Source organism: Anomaloglossus baeobatrachus, chromosome 3 (genome assembly GCF_048569485.1).
Source record: "Anomaloglossus baeobatrachus isolate aAnoBae1 chromosome 3, aAnoBae1.hap1, whole genome shotgun sequence".
In the NCBI taxonomy this organism is placed as follows: Eukaryota; Metazoa; Chordata; class Amphibia; order Anura; family Aromobatidae; genus Anomaloglossus; species Anomaloglossus baeobatrachus.
Window position 1 is genome coordinate 417,331,121 of NC_134355.1, and position 19,398 is coordinate 417,350,518.

The following is a 19,398-nucleotide window of genomic DNA, read 5'->3' on the forward strand; positions in this document are numbered from 1 at the left end:
CACCATACTAAAGGATTTAAAATTTCACATGCATTTTAGAGCAGCATCTTTAATCATTACATATAGTCAGTTAAAAATGCAGGTATATTTTTTTTTTTCACATGTTTACTTATTATAATTTCAAGCCCTCAGAACTTCAGTCCTAGGCAGGTCTATAGTACATGTTTATACAATTATAAATAGCAAGAATCCTATTTGTTATTCATAAGGAACGTAATTTCCGGTCTAACATTAAGCCCATGGGGAAAGTGTATTTTCAGTGTGTATACCCACCGTGCCTGTTTATTTAATCATTTTTACCTATGTTCTCCCCTTCTAATTGCCCAGGAAACTCTTTCAATTCCTAGAACTATAAAACAGCTAACATATCCTCCATGAATGTCACCAATATGAGTTTTGTTGCTGCAGACTTATTCGCTGTTTTTTGCTTAACGATATTGTAAAGAATATGCGAGCTGTACAACAGGTCCCTTAAAATTCCTGTAAGGAGACATCTTTCTGATGCTGTCATTAAAGAGTTAAAATGTTTCCAGCACCTTAACCCTCAACTGGTGAGGTGGGATTTTTGTCACGCAACTGGTGATGTGGGGCTTCCTATACCCCACTGTTTAGAAATCTCTAATTTTTACAGAAAATGCAAAGATCACGTTTGTTTTAATCGTTTTCTTATTGGCGATTGATTACACATGAGTATATCAAATTTTTGACACCCACAAGTATCAGAAAATGTAATACATTGATGATTCATACGAACATTTTCCAATGAATGCCAGCTGAACAAAATTTATCTGGGGTGTTGCAAACCCCACCTCAGCAGTTGAGGGTTAACATTTTAGTGACATACATGGAGGATATCTTAGATATTTTGTCCAACATAAAAAAAACAACAGCTCACCACACGTGGCTTTATTGGGTGTTCGGCAGCTTAAGCAGAAAGTGAATATATAAATATAATTCAGTAAGAGAATTAAAAATGTAGAATTGGTGGAGGAAGGTTGAACTAGATGGACCTAGATCTTTTATCAACTTATGTAACCATGTAACTATGTAAGAAGGCCAGCTCTCTAACCTTATTGAGATGCTCCATGTTTATTATAACTTTATTCCATCAGTGTTAAAAGTACTGAACATAGATCTTCAAACACTGACGCGTTTCAGAAACAATGCTTTGAATAAGGAAAATTACTTCTGAAACATGTGAGATGTTTAAGTATCTGTGTTCAGTGCTTTTAACTCTTATGGAATAAATTCCGAATAAACATGGAATAACTTAAGTGCTGGCTTTTTTCTTACTCGGCTATTTTATAGTTGAAGACATTGAAAGAGTGTCCAGACTGATTAGAAGGGGAGATCCTAGGAGGAAATTACTATAAATGGAGGCATGGTGGATATACGGCATGAGAATATGCATTCCCCATGGGCTCAATGTTAGTATATAATCTACCCTTACAAATAACAAATGGGACTCTTTTTATCTAAAGGGTTCATTTTGACCTAGCTACAATCAATTAAGGTTCAAGTTGTAAATGGTAGAGTTCAGAGCAAGTGATCATGGGATATAAAATTTATACCTGCATTTTCACTCATCTATGGTCGCATCAAAATGTATTATGTGAATTTTAATCTTTTATTTGTATAGTGCGCATTGAGATATTTTAATTACTATGAAAAAAAGAAAATATTTTTATATTAGCAAGGATCCGGATGCTGGATTTTTCCATTATGAACACCAATATATGAACAGGTACAAAGAAATTAGACAATTCTATGGATCACAGAATAAAAATCTATTTGAACTGTTTATAAGAATGCACATTTGTTTTTCTGAATGTAATAAGTTTCTTCTCGCATTTATAATAGAAAAAGAAGAAATCAGGAATATGTTACCTTATACATATTTATGTCTTGATGTTATCTTACTCTTTTTGTGTTTATAATGGAATCTTCTGAAAAATATTAATATATAAATATTGTGCTTCTTACAGCTATATCTTGTCCCAGCTTGGATTCTCAGCTCTCTGAACATGTCATTTGGAGACTGGTTTCAGGTTCCTTAAATGAATATGGATGTCAAGTTTTGCTGAGTTGTATTCCTGGATATTATCTTGAAAAATTGAGACTCCTACAATGCAGAGCCAATGGAACGTGGAGTGGAGGAGATGTGAAACCCAGCTGCATGGGTATGGAGTAAATACGTATAATGTCCACATCCTTCTTAGATTCCCATTATTCCATTATAATTGAAATATGTGTATTGGTATATATTTTAGAACAAGCAACTTAAAAGTAAGATACATTTAAATGACTCAGTGACATACTGCAAAATATTAAGATTTAAAAATATTTTTTGTTATTTTAGAAATTGACCATAAAACATTTCTGTAATAGTTTCTTAAATCTTTGATTTTGCTTTAAAAAATGGTGAAATGGAAGACAAATTGCATGGACATCAAAGCTGCATATAACTAGCTGGCGGTGAAGTCTATGGCAAGCAAGTTATGAGCAACTTGCCACCAGTGACAGAAAATCCAACACATTTTAAAACATTTGTGACTATGTATTGATGTCACAGGTTTCAATTAGAGATGAGCGAACCCGAGGTTCGGTGTTGGCACCAAACACAATCTTTAAAAAAAAATAGATTTTGGATTCGGAGTTCGCATCCTTTACGTATGAACACATCTCACACAAGTGTCACTGTGCTTGGGTGCACTCGGGGCTCTACCTAGTGCAAACTGCTTGCAGTGTTTGAACAGCTCGCACTGGGGTAACAAGAGCGTGAACGGATATAGTGTGCACCAAACAAAATAAATTGAAAATCTCGCCCACCTGTCCACAGAAGTAATTTGTTTATGGCTGGCTACATGGGGCGAAGACTGAAACTGCCCAATTAGTGACTTCCATTAGGGAACAGGTCAAGTCTGGGTCTCAAACCAAACCTTATGTAATATCTGGCTGTAGCAGCCAAACCGAACTTCCATGGGTTCGCTCATCTCTAGTTGCAATGTAACCTTATAGGACATCATTAGATAGGATGTCACAATGCAACAATGTGATCTCAGTGTCACATGACATGTGTCGTCATGTAGCCCCAACCTAACTTCTCTCATGGAAATTCAGTAAAAAATCAGAGTTAAACTGCTCAATGGTTAAAACACTCATTAAGCACAACTTATTGAGCTTAATAAGAATATGAGTATATGGAAGAGTCATAGATCCATGAAGGAAGAAAGTTTAGCCAAATGTAGTATGTATTATAAAGATTTAATAAAGGTCTGTAATATAAAATATTAATAGGTAGGATGTGATTACCGTATTTTTCGGACTATAATACGCACCGGACTATAAGATTCACCTGTGTTTTAGAGGAGGAAAAAATAGAAAAAAAATAAAATTAAAGTAAAAGAATGTGGTCATGACACACTGTTATTTTACTGCTGACAGTGTTACTGAGGTAATAATATCCCCAAATTCTGTCCTCATATCCTCCATTCTGGGTACCTTCCAGGTATATATAGCCCCCATCGTGGAATATGTATGTTCCCCATCATTATATGTGTGATCCTCCAACCTGGTGTGTGTGTGTGTGTATATAGTGTGTGAGTGTGTGTGTGTGTGTGTGTGTGTATATATATAGTTATATAGTGTGTGTGTGTGTGTGTGTATATATAGTTATATAGTGTGTGTAAATATATATATATATATATATATATATATATATATATATATATGATCCAACCCCATCTAGGTGTACAGTAATGCCTATACTATATTACTTATTGCCTTACTTTTACTGATGTGCTGCTCACCATGCTTCAGTTTGGTCCTGGCATTACAAACAAAGTCTGCCATATCTCAAGGACCTGCAGTGATGTAATGAAGAGGCGGGCACTGTGCTGTTCTGTGCTGCTCTGGCCACCCCTCTGCATTACATCACTGTAGGTCCTTGTCAGCTACGGTAGACTGTTTCTAGTGCAGAGGCAGCAGGAGCAAAGTGAAAGTAATTTGAGCCCTCAGCACAGAGACTGCGGCTGTGCTGTGAAGGTATGCCGTGCTCTGGCCCGGACACTGCAGTGATCTGCACATCCTCCGGGCGAGACATAACTGCAGCTGCACTCTGCTCCTGCCTCCTAAACAGCGAACACACTGTCTCCCCAGCCACTGCAGGAAGCCGGGGGCTGGAGAACCCACATGTGACCGCTGTTTACATTAAACAAGTATTCATTAGCTGCTCCATACACCTGCTGACTGCAGAAAGAGGTGGGCGGGGAGCAGCTAATGAATATTCACTGACTTTAAGCAGCGGGCACGCGTGGTTTCTCCAGTAGCCGGCATCCTGCAGCAGCGACCATCCCTGCCTCCTGTGATCCCACTGCATAGCGCTGACTCCCCACAGCTCCCTACCCCGCAGCTTCAGACCATAAGATGCACCCCACACTTTCCTCCCAAATTTGGAGGAAAAAAAGTGCGTCTTATGGTCCGAAAAATACGCTAATTCTTTTAAGTGTTTCACATTAGAAAGCCCAACTTTCAGCACTTTCTAAGCTTATTGAAATACCACACACTGAATAATGCTCTTTAAATAAGCATTGAAAAGTACCTGGATGTTAGTGCATACATGTTTATTGGAAAGAGTATTGATATGCTAGAATTGTAGGCTAGGAATATATCTCTCTGCAGACATAGCAGTTGTATAACATGACTAGCATTCCAGTAGGCTTCATATTAAAATCTAAATATTTGCCAAATGAACCTCTTTGGCAAATTAGTTTAGGAGACTTGCAGATGTTTTCCTCTCTGCGCATGACTCTATGCTTCTATATGAGGCAGCCTTGCCTCTGCAGCATTCTAAAAACATTGATGAGTTTTATTGATCCTTTCCAGCCTAATTGCAGTGATTGCAGTCTCTATAAGGAATAGCATGTAAGCACTGCGCATGTTTACTCCTGAACAATCAGAAGAATAAACATGAAAATATAATTATCAGGAGAGCAGAATTGCATAGAAACAGAAAGGAAGCGACCAGAGGCGTAGCTAGAGATTCAGCTCAGAGAGGGTGAACATCTGAGTGGGCCAATAAACAGGTAACTACACTTACAGTGGCACAGCCTAATTGTGGGTACAGGGGAACCTCAGCAGATGATCACACTCTTACTGGAAATACATCTCTACACAATGACCAACACCAATATTACCACCATATGGTCTTCATATAGCAGTAGATACCGATCCTGCAGAGTACAGTGACTTACAGCTGACATTCTTTCTTATGGAGTTGTTCATTTTTCCCTTCTTTTCCATCTGTTCCAGACCGACATGACAATTGCTTCCATCCATGTACAAAGATTACAAAGATATATTTGACTTCTCTCATTTCCAGCACTGTCCCCATCTATTCCTGATCTGCATAAACTTCTCATCCTGCTGTGACACCAATACTGAGCCTCTGCTGCTCTATGTTTCCCTATTACTGCACCTGCTGTATGGTACAAAACAGTCTCCTCTTACTGCTTAACATAGTAAGGCCACCACTGTGTCTGTTACATGGTAGTAATGCTTCCTTTGTGCCGTATAGATGGTAAATTTGCCACCTGGAAAATATTAATCTCCTGAGCAAATGCCTCAGCAACTGTCGCTGTCACAATACCCTGAGTGCCCTCATAGCAGCAGCATTCAATGTCAAGCAGCAGCTGCAAGAGCAAACATGATTTTAGAGTGTATTAAAAGAGATTAGATCCTGTGATCTCAACGTATTGTTACCCCTCTATAAATCACTTGTAAGACCACATCTGGAATATGGGATTCAGCTTTGGGTTCCCCTTTTTAAACAGAACATTCAGAAGTTAGAGTCAGTTCAAAGTCAGGCAACTAGACTATTACAAGGAATGGAAGGCCTCCCATATGATGACAGGTTGAAAAAGCTAGATTTGTTTAGCTTAGAAAAAAGATGTCTCAGAGGAGATCTCATTTATATGTATAAATACATGTGTGGTCAATATAAAGGACTGGCACATGACTTATTTCTTCCAAAGACAATACTAAAGACCAGGGGACACACACTGCGAGTGGAAGAAAGGTGATTTTGGCAGCTAAATAGGAAAGGGTTATTTACTTTTAGAGTAGTCAGACTGTGGCATGCCCTACCTCAAGAGGTACAGTAGTAATGGCTACACTATATCCCTTTTTATAAAGGGGCTGGATCATTTTCTCAGTACACACAACATTGTCTGTTATAAATAATTTAATGACAAAATATATAATTGGTGAAGGAAGGTTGAACTAGATGGACCTAGGTGTTTTTTTCAAACTATACAACTATGTAACTATGTAACAATAATGGTTCTTAAGTGCTCTCTTTACATTTAATAATGTACTCTCCATGTACAGCTCCCCTATACATAATATGATGCTCCTACACCTCCCTTATACACAGTATGATGCCCCACAGCTTCCCTAAAAATAAGGTTCACCCACTGTATATTTGTCACCAAACTGTATAATAGCCCCCACATATCTTTAACTTGCTTAACTTTTCACAAGAACAGAAATTTTGACCAGTGATGCCCAATCGTTTGCATGACATTGTACATGTTAAAGTAGTTGGAAATGTTTGATGTCTATGATCTCTAGAATAGTTATCCATACCTTACCACACAAATATTTTTAAGGGGTTGTCAAATCTAAAAAAATAAATCTAAAACAACTAGTAAGTAGGCATTTTGTGTAACAGAATACTTTTGAAGCATCACACGCTGTGCAATTTCTCTGGTGTTAATGTCAGGCTTGGTGGTCACGTTGCATAGGTATGCAGCATGCATACTCCCAGCCAGAATCACACTGTTTCCGGGCCCGTTCAATGCACTGGCATTGAGAATGCAGGACCAGTTTAGTCGGATTCTGGCTGGGAGTATGCCTACTTCACAATTGCAGTCATGGGGCCACCTTTCCCAACACTGTGAGTATTCAAAAGACTGCAATCACATAAAGTGACCGCATACTTGTCATTTTGTACTGGACAACCCCTTTAAGGAGTTTAAATAAAGAAGCAATAATGTATGCAAGTTGATGTTTTAAACAAAATCTATAGGACTGAACTATGTTTTTCTTTTTAATCTCCAAATAGTTCCGGTATGAATACACATCTGCTGCTCTATATAAACTTATTATCACTTTAGTCATGCAATGAAGAGGAAAGGGGGTCTAAAAACCACCATTATTATCATTGTGGGAGGTACACCCCTGCAGACCTGGAGGAACTTGCATTATAACCTATTTACATTCTTTTCAAAAATATCCCTTTTACTTTTCAGACTCATTTACAATAAAATAACAGCAATTGTTTGTACATGTACAGAATGTTAATAGATTTACCACTAAAACTGTTGTTGTGTAAAGGCACTGAAAGTCAAAAACATTCTTAAAAAAAGTAATATAATAAATATTCATAATATTATTGGCCTTAGTTCAAATGGTATGGAAATAAATAACTCCTGTGAAACACCTCCAGTCTATAAATAGTGGCTATTGCTAAAAGTCATGTGTAGGTCAATGTGAACTGTAAGTGTGTGTGTGACTATATATAAAAGTAAGTAAAATTGGCTGGAGAATTGATGACTACTGTGTGAATGCAATAATATGTCTTATGTATTCTCAGTTGGTTTGAACGCACAATCCCTGGATATGAGCCTTGACACTCATTATGAGTTTATAGCCATGCTTTACTGCTTGTATTGTATTGTACCATCTTTTCAGTTAGCCATTAAAAGGTATCAACCACTGAGGACTCTCAGTTCTTTTAAACAATTTTTTTGCTTGTATTGCAGCATTCAGCTCAGTGGCTCTAGAGAGTTCACTATGACCTTCATTGTCTACTAGTTGGCAGATAGGAATGCTCTGTTCTTGGAAGGGTGGTAATATTGTCCTCTCTAAGTACATTGACCATAACGGAGTGTATTACTTTAATTTATTATCATTAAATTATTGTTATTTACATATTATTAAATTAGTTTTTAATATATTATGTTATAGTATGAACTTTAAAAAGAGCTCTTATAAAATAAAATGAGAGAAAATGGTTAATTTTTAAAAAGTTCACTTAAGTCAACCATTTTTTTCTATACTTTAAGCACCCTTACAGCTATTATAAATACATATGACTTATGATTAGTGATAAGCAAGCACTACCATGCTCGGGTGCTCAGTATTTGTTAAAAACAGTTGGATGCTTGGATGGGCGTAACTTGAGCACCTGAGTATAATGGAAGTCAAAGGGATACGCAAACATTTTCAGGGAAAAATTCCAAAAAAATGTTCAAGTCATCCATTAACTTTTATTTATTTTGGGCACTCGAGTCATGCCCATCTGAACATCCAACTGCTTTTAATGAATTCCGAACACCCAAGCATGGTAGCGCTCATTCATTACTAGTTATGATGTAACACTCAAGTCAGGGAACTTACAATATATGTTACGTTAAATTAAACACAATCACTATGGACACAAAACAAAAAATTACCAATCCATAAGTGATTGTAACTCTTCCCCATGTGGCACAGGTGAGGTACTAGCAGACCTGAGGTTTCTAAGTTGGCCTAAGGCTGGGGCCCCTATGCTCACCCTCACCCCAGGGGTACCCTTGAAGGTAGGGAGGCCCAGCTCCCCAACCTAGCCCTGTCTCCTGTCCAAGCCCTGAGCTTATGCCCCCCAACCCTGGGAGTGGGTCAGAAACCCAGTAACAAAACCCTACAGAAAGACACAGACAAGGGAGAACTAAACGTCATTAACACTGCACTCACACACAAGAGATAATATGTGTATTTGGGGAATAAAGAAATGGGTAAGGAAAAACGCACGACAGGGAAACGTTCACACCACACAACAAACCAACTGTTGTTTACCATGCACTGAGAACCACTGAGACTGAGATCGCTTATGCAATCTTTGGTGGCCTCTGACTACACTGCCCAGTCTTAAATAGGAAGAGACCAGCTGGAGATGGTAATTAGCAGCCTGGCTCTCAGAAGTGTTGCACACTGCTCCAAAAAGGATTAACTCCTTCATGGTTAGAAGCAGTGAAAGAACTCAGCCGACGCCCAGCCGAGCTGAGCACTTAAGAGAGACCATGCTGCATGTCAGACTCTGCAATGTGAACAGAGACCAACGCCGTAGTATTAATCCACGTGTGCGGAAACAGACAATGCATGACAACATGGCGGAGCCTGCAAAATTCCATGAGAAACAAGGCATCGGAAACTAGCTAGGATGTACAAGAACACATAGCTCTATAAGTGTTCTGTATGCATATTATAATTATACCCTATAAATATATAACATATCAATGTTCAGGTTTAAAAATAAAGACTCCAATTCGTATACCAGTTTTAATCAGGAGCATGCTGGAGTAAGATGTCCCGAATTCATTAAAAGGCACATGCATCTTATCAGTGGGGTCATTGCCAGAAATTGTATTGCAGAATGGACCAACATTTCTATAGTAGAATACACTGTTATGTTTGAAGAGTTTACAGTTTTGATGTGACTGCCCAAAACTGGTGGAAAATGCCAAAACAGCAATTTTTTTGCACCAATATCCAGTGCCCCGCCAAATGTTTAAGTTTTTAAAATATTTTATGCTGGGTTTCGGGTATAAACACTTTGATGTATTCACCCCAAAGTTTTAACACTGAAACATACAAATAATAAAACCTGTTTTAAATATTTGGGTTGGGACAGTATACTGAAATAAAAACCTTCAAGTGTAATGTACAATATTTATATACTATTATTATTATTGCTATAAATATTCATTCTACTCGCTTTGAATCAGTCAATTGGGTTTAACTGTTTGTAGCACAGTACAGGCCAAAAATTGTAGATTGTAGGAAAGGCAGTGAAGGAGTTACTCAGGAAGGTCAGATGAGGCAGGGTCAGCGATGCTGCAGGCTCAGAGTAGGGGTTGTTGCATCTGAGAAGAGTCAGTGAATGGAGGGTTGGCGATACTGCAGCCTCAGGGGTGTCACGGCGGTGGGTGCCATTGATCTTCCGGCGTGCTACGAGGGTGTCAGGTCAGTGGAGTGACTTAGGAGAGTCAGACTACGGAGTGTTGCTGCAGCGGCAGGTACCTGATCTGACTGCGAACTCCATTGAATCGCCCGCAGTCGATGCGATGGACTTCAAGATAATGGCCGCAGAGGCTGCACGTACGCAGAAAAGCCTCCATGGCCATTTTCTAGATGTCCATCTTGTCAATCTGTGTGTGCACCACTTCCGCAGCCATTTTCTTGAAGTTCATCATTCAACCACGGGCGATACAATAGAGCCTGCAGTTAGATAAGGCACCCCCCGCAACACTGCAGTGATACCATTGGACCTGTAGAAGCACACAAGGTGTGACACGGCCGTCGTCCTTGGGGGGCCTGCACCCGGCTCTCTCTTCCCCGCTATTTTACCTGCACGCTACATGGAATAAAAGCACTTTCTGGATCTTGGATGGTGTATGCCATGGTTTTATACTTTATGGACTTCTGTTCTGGATATCTCCCCTCCTCAACCATGTGCACCCATTACTATTTCTTCTAAAATGAGGACTGAGGCTGTTCTAAGGTATTCTGTGTAAGGTATTGCACGGTTCAGTGCGGAACCGTTTCTGTTTATTACACTGCAGTGATACCCTCAGTACCGCCAACCCTGCCTCCTATGACCCCGCTCCACCACCGCATTTTAAGACACACCCCCATTTTACCCCCAGTTTTGGGGGAAAAATTAGTCTTACAATACAGAAAATATGGTAAGTGACACTAACATGGTATAATACATATAGGGAGATCTATAAAAAGAAGTTCTGAAATATATACCAAAGATAAAGTAATCAATTCAACAATATCAACAAATCCCAGTTTTCTCATACACAAGTGTGACTTCAGCCCTACACTGATTTCTTTTTACAGACTTGTTTTTTGATGTTAGTAAAGCATGTGAATATTTCTCCATCTTAGTTTAATAATGATAAAAGAAAGGTAGAGAGATTAATAAATAAATCTTTGTGTATAATTACATGGCTCTTGAAAGCAACAGTATATAAGGTTATGAATAATATAATATTACAGGTAGATAGTTGACCCAGATTAGGAGTCAGGAAAGAATATTTTCCCTATGGAGAAAATTGGTTCCTACTCTGTGGGTTTTACCTTCCCCTGGTTCAACACTGCAGAACAGCTGCACTAAAAATACGCTGAACTAGATGGACATAAGGTCTTCCTTTCGCCTTACAAACTATGTTACTATGTTATTATGTTATTCCAGTCGATTTTTGATTATGTAAATAGCAAATTAATTCAATGCAATAACATTTTTTGTAATTTATTATCATTTTTAGTAGAGTATTTTTATAACATCATTTTTTTTACCTTTGTCTATTTTATGAAATAGCACCTCAAAACATTTCTTAAAATGGAAATTATTCTGAAAATGTATATTCTGTACCACATGAAATTCTTACTCAATTGTATTGTATTTTACTTGCAAGAATGAAATATTATTTTCACTTGATTTGTGCATTTTCAAACAACAATATATCTCACTAGATATATTTGGGTTATTGATCCAAACTTTGTACTAGAAACATTTCAGAACAATCGGTATGCCACTAAGGCAATAGGAAATAGTGCAGCATTTCTACAAATGTCTCTGTGATTGTTATATTTTATTACCAATAAATCTGAGTGAAGAGTTAAGCTGTAATTGCTTTAGATATAGAAGAAAGCGAAAGATAACTTTCTTTGCTGTGAATTGTCTGAAAGTATGTACGCACTATTTGCTAAGTTAAAGTGTGTAGAATCATCATATTGATTTTAACTTAAATGGGCATGTATGTCAGACGTGCTCTTACAATTACCGTACTGAACAATCTCACATAATACACTCTTCATGGGAAATAAAATCCCCATCATCATATAGGGTACATGTTGATGAAATACATTTTTATTCACATGGCATTTTATTTTTTTCCACAGTTATTTCTTGTGGTGATTTACCAACACCTCCCAATGGTAACCGGATTGGAACTTTAAACATTTATGGTGCAACAACAATATTTACCTGCAATTCTGGTTACACTCTTGTTGGATCACATGTAAGGGAATGTTTGGCTAATGGATTATGGAGTGGCATTGAAACAAGATGTCTAGGTAAAGAAACTCCCTTATTTCTCATATCTGAAAAATTTTATTGCTCATTAATTTCATTTAAACTACAAATAATGTTCAGATAGGTGTTAAAGACAGCAAAAAACATAGCCGTCTGTCCTAATGCATTTATATGACATACATAACACCTATAAACAAATTGCACTGACAATATATTTAAAAATATATAAATTTATTGAGATCAGACAATTAAAACATTTTTCTTAAAGGGATAAGTAGGAGAGTCATAGTTTGGTGAAAAAACTGAAGGGTACATGTGGTATGTCAATAATAGACAATTGATATACTTCTAAGAGAATAATATAGACTTTCTTATTCCCATAGAACAAATGATTGAAAAGTACATACAGTTCATCCCCAATAGATCAAATAAATATATATATATATATATATATATATATATATATATATATATATATATATATATATATATATATATATATATATAAATATATACAGTGCCTACAAGTAGTCTTCAACCCCCTGCAGATTTAGCAGGTTTGATAAGATGCAAATAAGTTAGAGCCTGCAAACTTCAAACAAGAGCAGGATTTATTAACAGATGCATAAATCTTACAAACCAACAAGTTATGTTGCTCAGTTAAATTTTAATAAATTTTCAACATATAAGTGTGGGTCAATTATTATTCAACCCCTAGGTTTAATATTTTGTGGAATAACCCTTGTTTGCAATTACAGCTAATAATCGTCTTTTATAAGACCTAATCAGGCCGGCACAGGTCTCTGGAGTTATCTTGGCCCACTCCTCCATGCAGATCTTCTCCAAGTTATCTAGGTTCTTTGGGTGTCTCATGTGGACTTTAATCTTGAGCTCCTTCCACTAGTTTTCAATTGGGTTAAGGTCAGGAGACTGACTAGGCCACTGCAACACCTTGATTTTTTCCCTCTTGAACCAGGCCTTGGTTTTATTGGCTGTGTGCTTTGGGTTGTTGTCTTGTTGGCAGATGAAATGACGACCCATCTTAAGATCCTTGATGGAGGAGCGGAGGTTCTTGGCCAAAATCTCCAGGTAGGCCGTGCTATCCATCTTCCCATGGATGCGTACCAGATGGCCAGGCCCCTTGGCTGAGAAACAGCCCCACAGCATGATGCTGCCACCACCATGCTTGACTGTAGGGATGGTATTCTTGGGGTCGTATGCAGTGCCATCCAGTCTCCAAGCGTCACGTGTGTGGTTGGCACCAAAGATCTCGATCTTGGTCTCATCAGACCAGAGAACCTTTAACCAGTCTGTCTCAGAGTCCTCCAAGTGATCATGAGCAAACTGTAGACGAGCCTTGACATGATGCTTTGAAAGTAAAGGTACCTTACGGGCTCGTCTAGAACGGAGACCATTGCGGGGGAGTACGTTACTTATGGTATTGACTGAAACCAATGTCCCCACTGCCATGAGATCTTCCCGGAGCTCCTTCCTTGTTGTCCTTGGGTTAGCCTTGACTCTTCGGACAAGCTTGGCCTCGGCACGGGTGGAAACTTTCAAAGGCTGTCCAGGCCGTGGAAGGCTAACAGTAGTTCCATAAGCCTTCCACTTCCGGATGATGCTCCCAACAGTGGAGACAGGTAGGCCCAACTCCTTGGAAAGGGTTTTGTACCCCTTGCCAGCCTTGTGACCCTCCACGATCTTGTCTCTGATGGCCTTGGAATGCTCCTTTGTCTTTCCCATGTTGACCATGTACGAGTGCTGTTCACAAGTTTGTGGAGGGTCTTAATTAGTCAGAAAAGGCTGGAAAAAAAGAGATAATTAATCCAAACATGTGAAGCTCATTGTTCTTTGTGCCTGAAATACTTCTTAATACTTTAGGGGAACCAGACAGAATTCTTGTGGTTTGAGGGGTTGAATAATAAATGACCCTCTGAATAAACGTTTCACAATTTAAAAAAAAAAAAAAAAAAAAAAAAAGAAATATCTTTCTTTTTTGCTGCAGTGCATTTCACACTTCCAGGCTGATCTACAGTCCAAATGTCACAATGCCAAGTTAATTCCGAATGTGTAAACCTGCTAAATCTGCAGGGGGTTGAATACTACTTGTAGGCACTGTATATATATATACATATATATATATATATATATATATATATATATATATGTATATATATATATATATATATATATATATATATATATATATATATTTGATCTATATATATATATATACATATATATATATATATATGGAAAGTGCATATATAGGATGAAGCAAGTCTATGTTCAAAAATTACAGGCATAATATATAGGGACACAGGTACATAGTTGCTGTATGTAGATAGAATATTTAGATTAAGTTGTATATAACTTCAGCCATTATGCAGAGTATAAGTGGACATACTAGTGTAAAAATAGGTAATGAACTGTAAAATTAATAATTGTTAAGTACATACAAGTCATCCACAAGTATAAGCGTACAATGTAAAGTGCATGTACAAATGAAATTACTATATACTCAAAATGGGGGAATTAGTATGTCCCGTAGAGATACTGGTAAATAATTGCTACGAATATTGGAATGGTTAAATCAGATAGTAAATAAATCAACCATTGTACAGAGTCTATATGAACATACTAGTTAAATCAGTGGTGGTATCAGCATTAATAGAAGTGAGCATAACCATTTGGTATATAACAGGTGGTATATATATATATATATATATATATATATATCTCAGCTATATTACAGAGCCTATGTGCACATACAGAGGTGGTATCTCAGCGTCTTGTACAAACCAGGGATCCCAGGGACATTCCCTAATGCGCATTTCACTAGGTTTCTAAAGGGAAACTTAATCGATAATCCATGATGGATATAACATGAACCAATAATAAAATGATGAGTTAGATGCTGCAATAACTCAAGACAATATAAACAATGTTTAGCTGGGCTGGCTCAACATAGACTCCCAAGAATCAGCAAAAACAAAACCCATTTGCTTTTACCAGGCTAAAGAGGCTAAAAATGTATGTTGAGTCCTTAGAATCGATTTCTTTGGTGATTCCAAGATTTAAATTCGAAACTCATATCCACTCATAAAAAGAACAATGGAATATCTTCTAAGTTTGGAAAGAAATAACTTCACACTTGAAATTATTTACTGTTTGATGGGTTAACTTCATAAAGACAGTGAGGACTTTGAAGCTGTCAAAATATTAAAAAGGTGGTATGATAAAGAAGTGATACTGCCAGTATGATTTCAGTAGTATTTCCACCTCTTCATATATGCACTGAAGAGTAAAAGGGTAACAATGTTTTTAACTAAGCATTGGATACTTAACCAAGATTGATTGAGGGCTCAATGCTGGGCTATATGTGAGTATCCTACAAGATATGTTACTTTGTACACTCAAGTATTATGGTTATAAAAAGGATGATATAGTGTTTCTGTGGTGCCCTGGACTAGCCAGGTTGTCACAGGTACTACAACATACACCCCCACCCTGAGACAGGCACATCAGCCAGACACAAAATCCTTGTTGCCTCCCTCCAGGGGCTGATGTCCACACCAGGTGGGGTGGAGCCAGGTGGTTGGCCCCACCCACTGAGGAATTCACAGTCCTGGAGGCGGGAAAAGGAAGTCAGATCAGTTAGGGAAGTGCAAGTGAAAGGAGTGAAGTAGTAGCGGAGGAGTAAACTGACCGTGTCCAGTGTGTGGCCCGGGCACTAAGAGCAAGGTTGGCAGACGGTGGTGGCCGTCTGTAGGAGAGGCAGATCAACGCGGAACCATAGGATCGGGGATGGGTGGTGGCCTGCTGGTACCGAACCGGGGAGCGAAGTGAAGCCAGCACACACAGGCAGGGCCTACGGATCCCAACCAGGCTTGGAGTTGCCATTAGAGGTCAAATCCGTCCGTGACCGGAACCCCAGGGGTTTCCTAACAGCCAAGACCCGATTGAAGGCAACTGTCCAACCAACAGAAGGAAATACAGCTACCGCCACAGCTAGAGTTCCAAGGGCCAGAGCCTGCAGGCAAAAGGGCTCCTCTGGCACATATATACGCTGGGGAGCAGGTTACCGGTGGGAATCCATCGGGACCGAACATACACAATGGTGCAGGGAAAGGCAGCCACCACTAACCGTCCAGGAGAAGCCACAGCAGCCGGCTGCGGGACCCGTCCCTCCAGCCGTTTGGTTTACCAGAGACTTTGCGTACCTTTGTGGCTGAGTGAGTACTACCGTGCCGTCTGGCACCGCGCTGCGCAGTCCAAGCGACCCTGCACCCATCCAACCCTGCCTCCCCGTCATCTCACCGGGCCCCGGGACCACCAACCCCTACCCATGGAGGGGGAAAACAACATCCCAGCTGCTCCCTGCGATCGCTCCCGGGATCCCCGTCACCAGCAGCGGTGGTGCCCAACCTCACCACAACCCGTGGGTGGCGTCACGGACCAAATCCCCAAACCAAACTACCCCCTTTCACTCACGGGCGAGGAGCGCCGCTCGAGTCCCCGGATCTGGCCCACCGCTCGAGCCACCGAGCAGCCATCGCATCAGCGCCGGACCCGAGCGTTAGCGAGCGCAGCGGCGTCCTTCCCCGCCCGCGACATTTCAACAGAACAATGACCTGAATCATACATCAAAGATTGTGAAGAAATGGTTTGATAACAATGAAGTAGAGCTGCTGAATTGGCCCCAACAGTCCCCAGACCTAAACCCAATTGAACATTTGTGGGTCGACCAGAATGTTCCAAAATTGGGAAAGTGTAGAAGAGACCTAGGGTCAGATTTCGATTGAGACATGCTTGAATCTGATAGAGAGCATGCCTAGAAGGATTCAGGCTGTGTTAAAAGCCAAAGATTGATTTAAAAAATACTAACAAAATAATGAAAAATAAAATTTAGATTTTTAGGATCAAAAGAGTAACAGTGTAACAATAGCTAATCATATGCTAGACAATTTGAAACCAAAATTATGTATCATGTAGCTAAGATGATTTTTGTAGAATAATGGCAGTCTCACACTTGAAGCTGTAGTGGATATTAAGATATGTATATATGTATATTATATGTATATGTATATGTATATATATATATATATATATATATATATATATATATATATATATATATATATATATATACATAGTGGTTGTTCTTACATACAGTACATGGGGTGGTACAGAAGGTTTCTCTTGAAAGAATCTGATTTGCAGTGCTCAACAGCGACTGCTTCACATGGAGTGCAACATGCAGTGTCATTTAACCTGACAATCCCTTTAAGTTGATGATATGGACCACTGTTATAAAGAAATAATGTAAACTGAGGTATCAAGAATGCTGCAAAAGAGTTTAAAGCAGGATTATTTATTTATTTAATTTTTTTTTTTCAAAAATGAGGAAACACAAAAATATGTTCATATGATTATATTTTAAAAATGTTACTGAATTTTGCAGCTATCTCTTAAAAATTGCAAATATTTGTATAGCATTCTCGTTTATGTATTCTCAATTTATGTACACATATTGTGGTTTAAACCTATTTGTTTTTGTATTAATCTGCAGCAGGCCACTGTGGCTCTCCTGATCCAATTGTAAATGGACATATCAGTGGGGATGGCTTCAGCTATCGAGACACTGTGGTTTATCAGTGCAATCCTGGCTTTCGTTTAGTAGGCACATCTGTTCGAATATGCCTTCAGGATCACAAGTGGTCAGGACAAACTCCAGTTTGTGTTTGTAAGTATCTTTCATTATATAACTTCAAGAACAGGGATGAGTTCTTTATAATTCTTTAGATGCTGAAGCTTGGCAGTAGGATTTTCAAGCAATTACAACATTATAATGCCTCGAGTCCCTCAGCAGCAGGGAACTGGAACACTATTATTAGTAAAGTAAGTGTTACTGTACTGCAATGGGTTATTATTTTTCAATTTTAGGCAGATTTTTGTAATATTTTTAAATACCAAAAACACTTATAATTGAATTTTAAAATGCTTATGCTTGGCAATAGGATTTTAAAGTAATTATAATATTATAATTCCACCAATCCAGCCGCAAGGGATTGGAACAATATTCTTAAAGCAAGTGTTACTGTACTATATTGGAAATATTTTTACATTTTTAAGCAGCAATGGTTTTGCTTCTTAAATTCCTTTAAACACGAGTACAACTGTATTATCTCTGCTTTTAAGAAGCTATAAAATGCAGACTTTACTTTACATTTTTCATGTTTTGCCCTATATGCCGTGTTCCGTCCCCCACAAAAAAAAAAACAGTGTCTTATATTCATTTTTGCTACGAAAGATGTGCTAATGCTATTTTCAGGGAATGTCTTATTTTCCCATGAACAACAGTCAACACTTATTCGTAAACAAAAAAAATCATTGTTTCTTGAAATATAATCATGTCTTCACTAATGATGAACGAATATACTTGGTACTATTCGTTACTCGCACAAATATTACGGTATTCGTGATATTTGTTACTTGTCAAATATTTTGGTATTACCCTGATTTTCAGCCTCCAACTATGCTGGGATTGCTTGCCAATCACAGTAATGTCATATCCATCTTTGCTATTAGCATCAATGTAATTAGGAAGCGCAGTAAAAAAAAAAGACTTACGGCCATTAAAGCAGGAGAATTTACTTACCAAGTTTCTCTGTCACACTACTTCCATGTCCGCTTATTATCCCTTATTAATATGCATTCCTTCCTCCGCCCACCCTCTGTGTTGGCATCTGTAATTGATTGAAGTCCTGCTTCCCTTGACTATCCTTACCCCTCTTTGCTGGCATCTGTGAATAGTGAGTGTAAAAAATAAAAAAAATTGAAAAAAATTACATAGATTCCCTTCAAAAATTGATAGTCAGCACAAATAAAGCCCCCAGGCTGTAGCCCCTAACTGTACATGTTATCTTGGTAATGCATTTTTTTTTTTTTTAAAAAGTATTCAAATAAATAATTTTAAAAAAAAACTGGCATGTAGTTCCCCCTACTTTGATACCCAGCCAAGAAAAAATGGACAGCTGGTGTTCTCAGGCTGGGGAGACCCATGGTTATTGGGCTCCCAGCCTAAAAATAGCAGCCTGCAGCTGCCCCACAATTGTCACATCCTTTAAATGTGCTTTACCAGGCTCATCCAGATTGATTTGGAGTAGTTGCAATTGGGAATTTTTTTACAAAGAACAGCTGTTGCGAACCCTGTTTTCCACCTCACCAGGGCAATCGGGATGAACCTGGTA

The 19,398-nt window shown here is 38.5% G+C and overlaps 1 protein-coding gene across 2 annotated transcripts in view; it reads left to right on the forward strand.

Moving 5' to 3' along the window:
- Positions 1 to 19,398, forward strand: part of CSMD1 (CUB and Sushi multiple domains 1) — a 2,926,925-nt gene that overhangs the window by 2,638,699 nt on the left and 268,828 nt on the right. For both annotated transcript variants that reach the window (XM_075340315.1, XM_075340314.1), the window contains exons 51-53: positions 1,986 to 2,180; positions 12,013 to 12,186; positions 17,718 to 17,891. In XM_075340315.1, the coding sequence (XP_075196430.1) occupies positions 1,986 to 2,180; positions 12,013 to 12,186; positions 17,718 to 17,891 (543 nt within the window). The remainder of the gene's footprint in view (positions 1 to 1,985; positions 2,181 to 12,012; positions 12,187 to 17,717; positions 17,892 to 19,398) is intronic.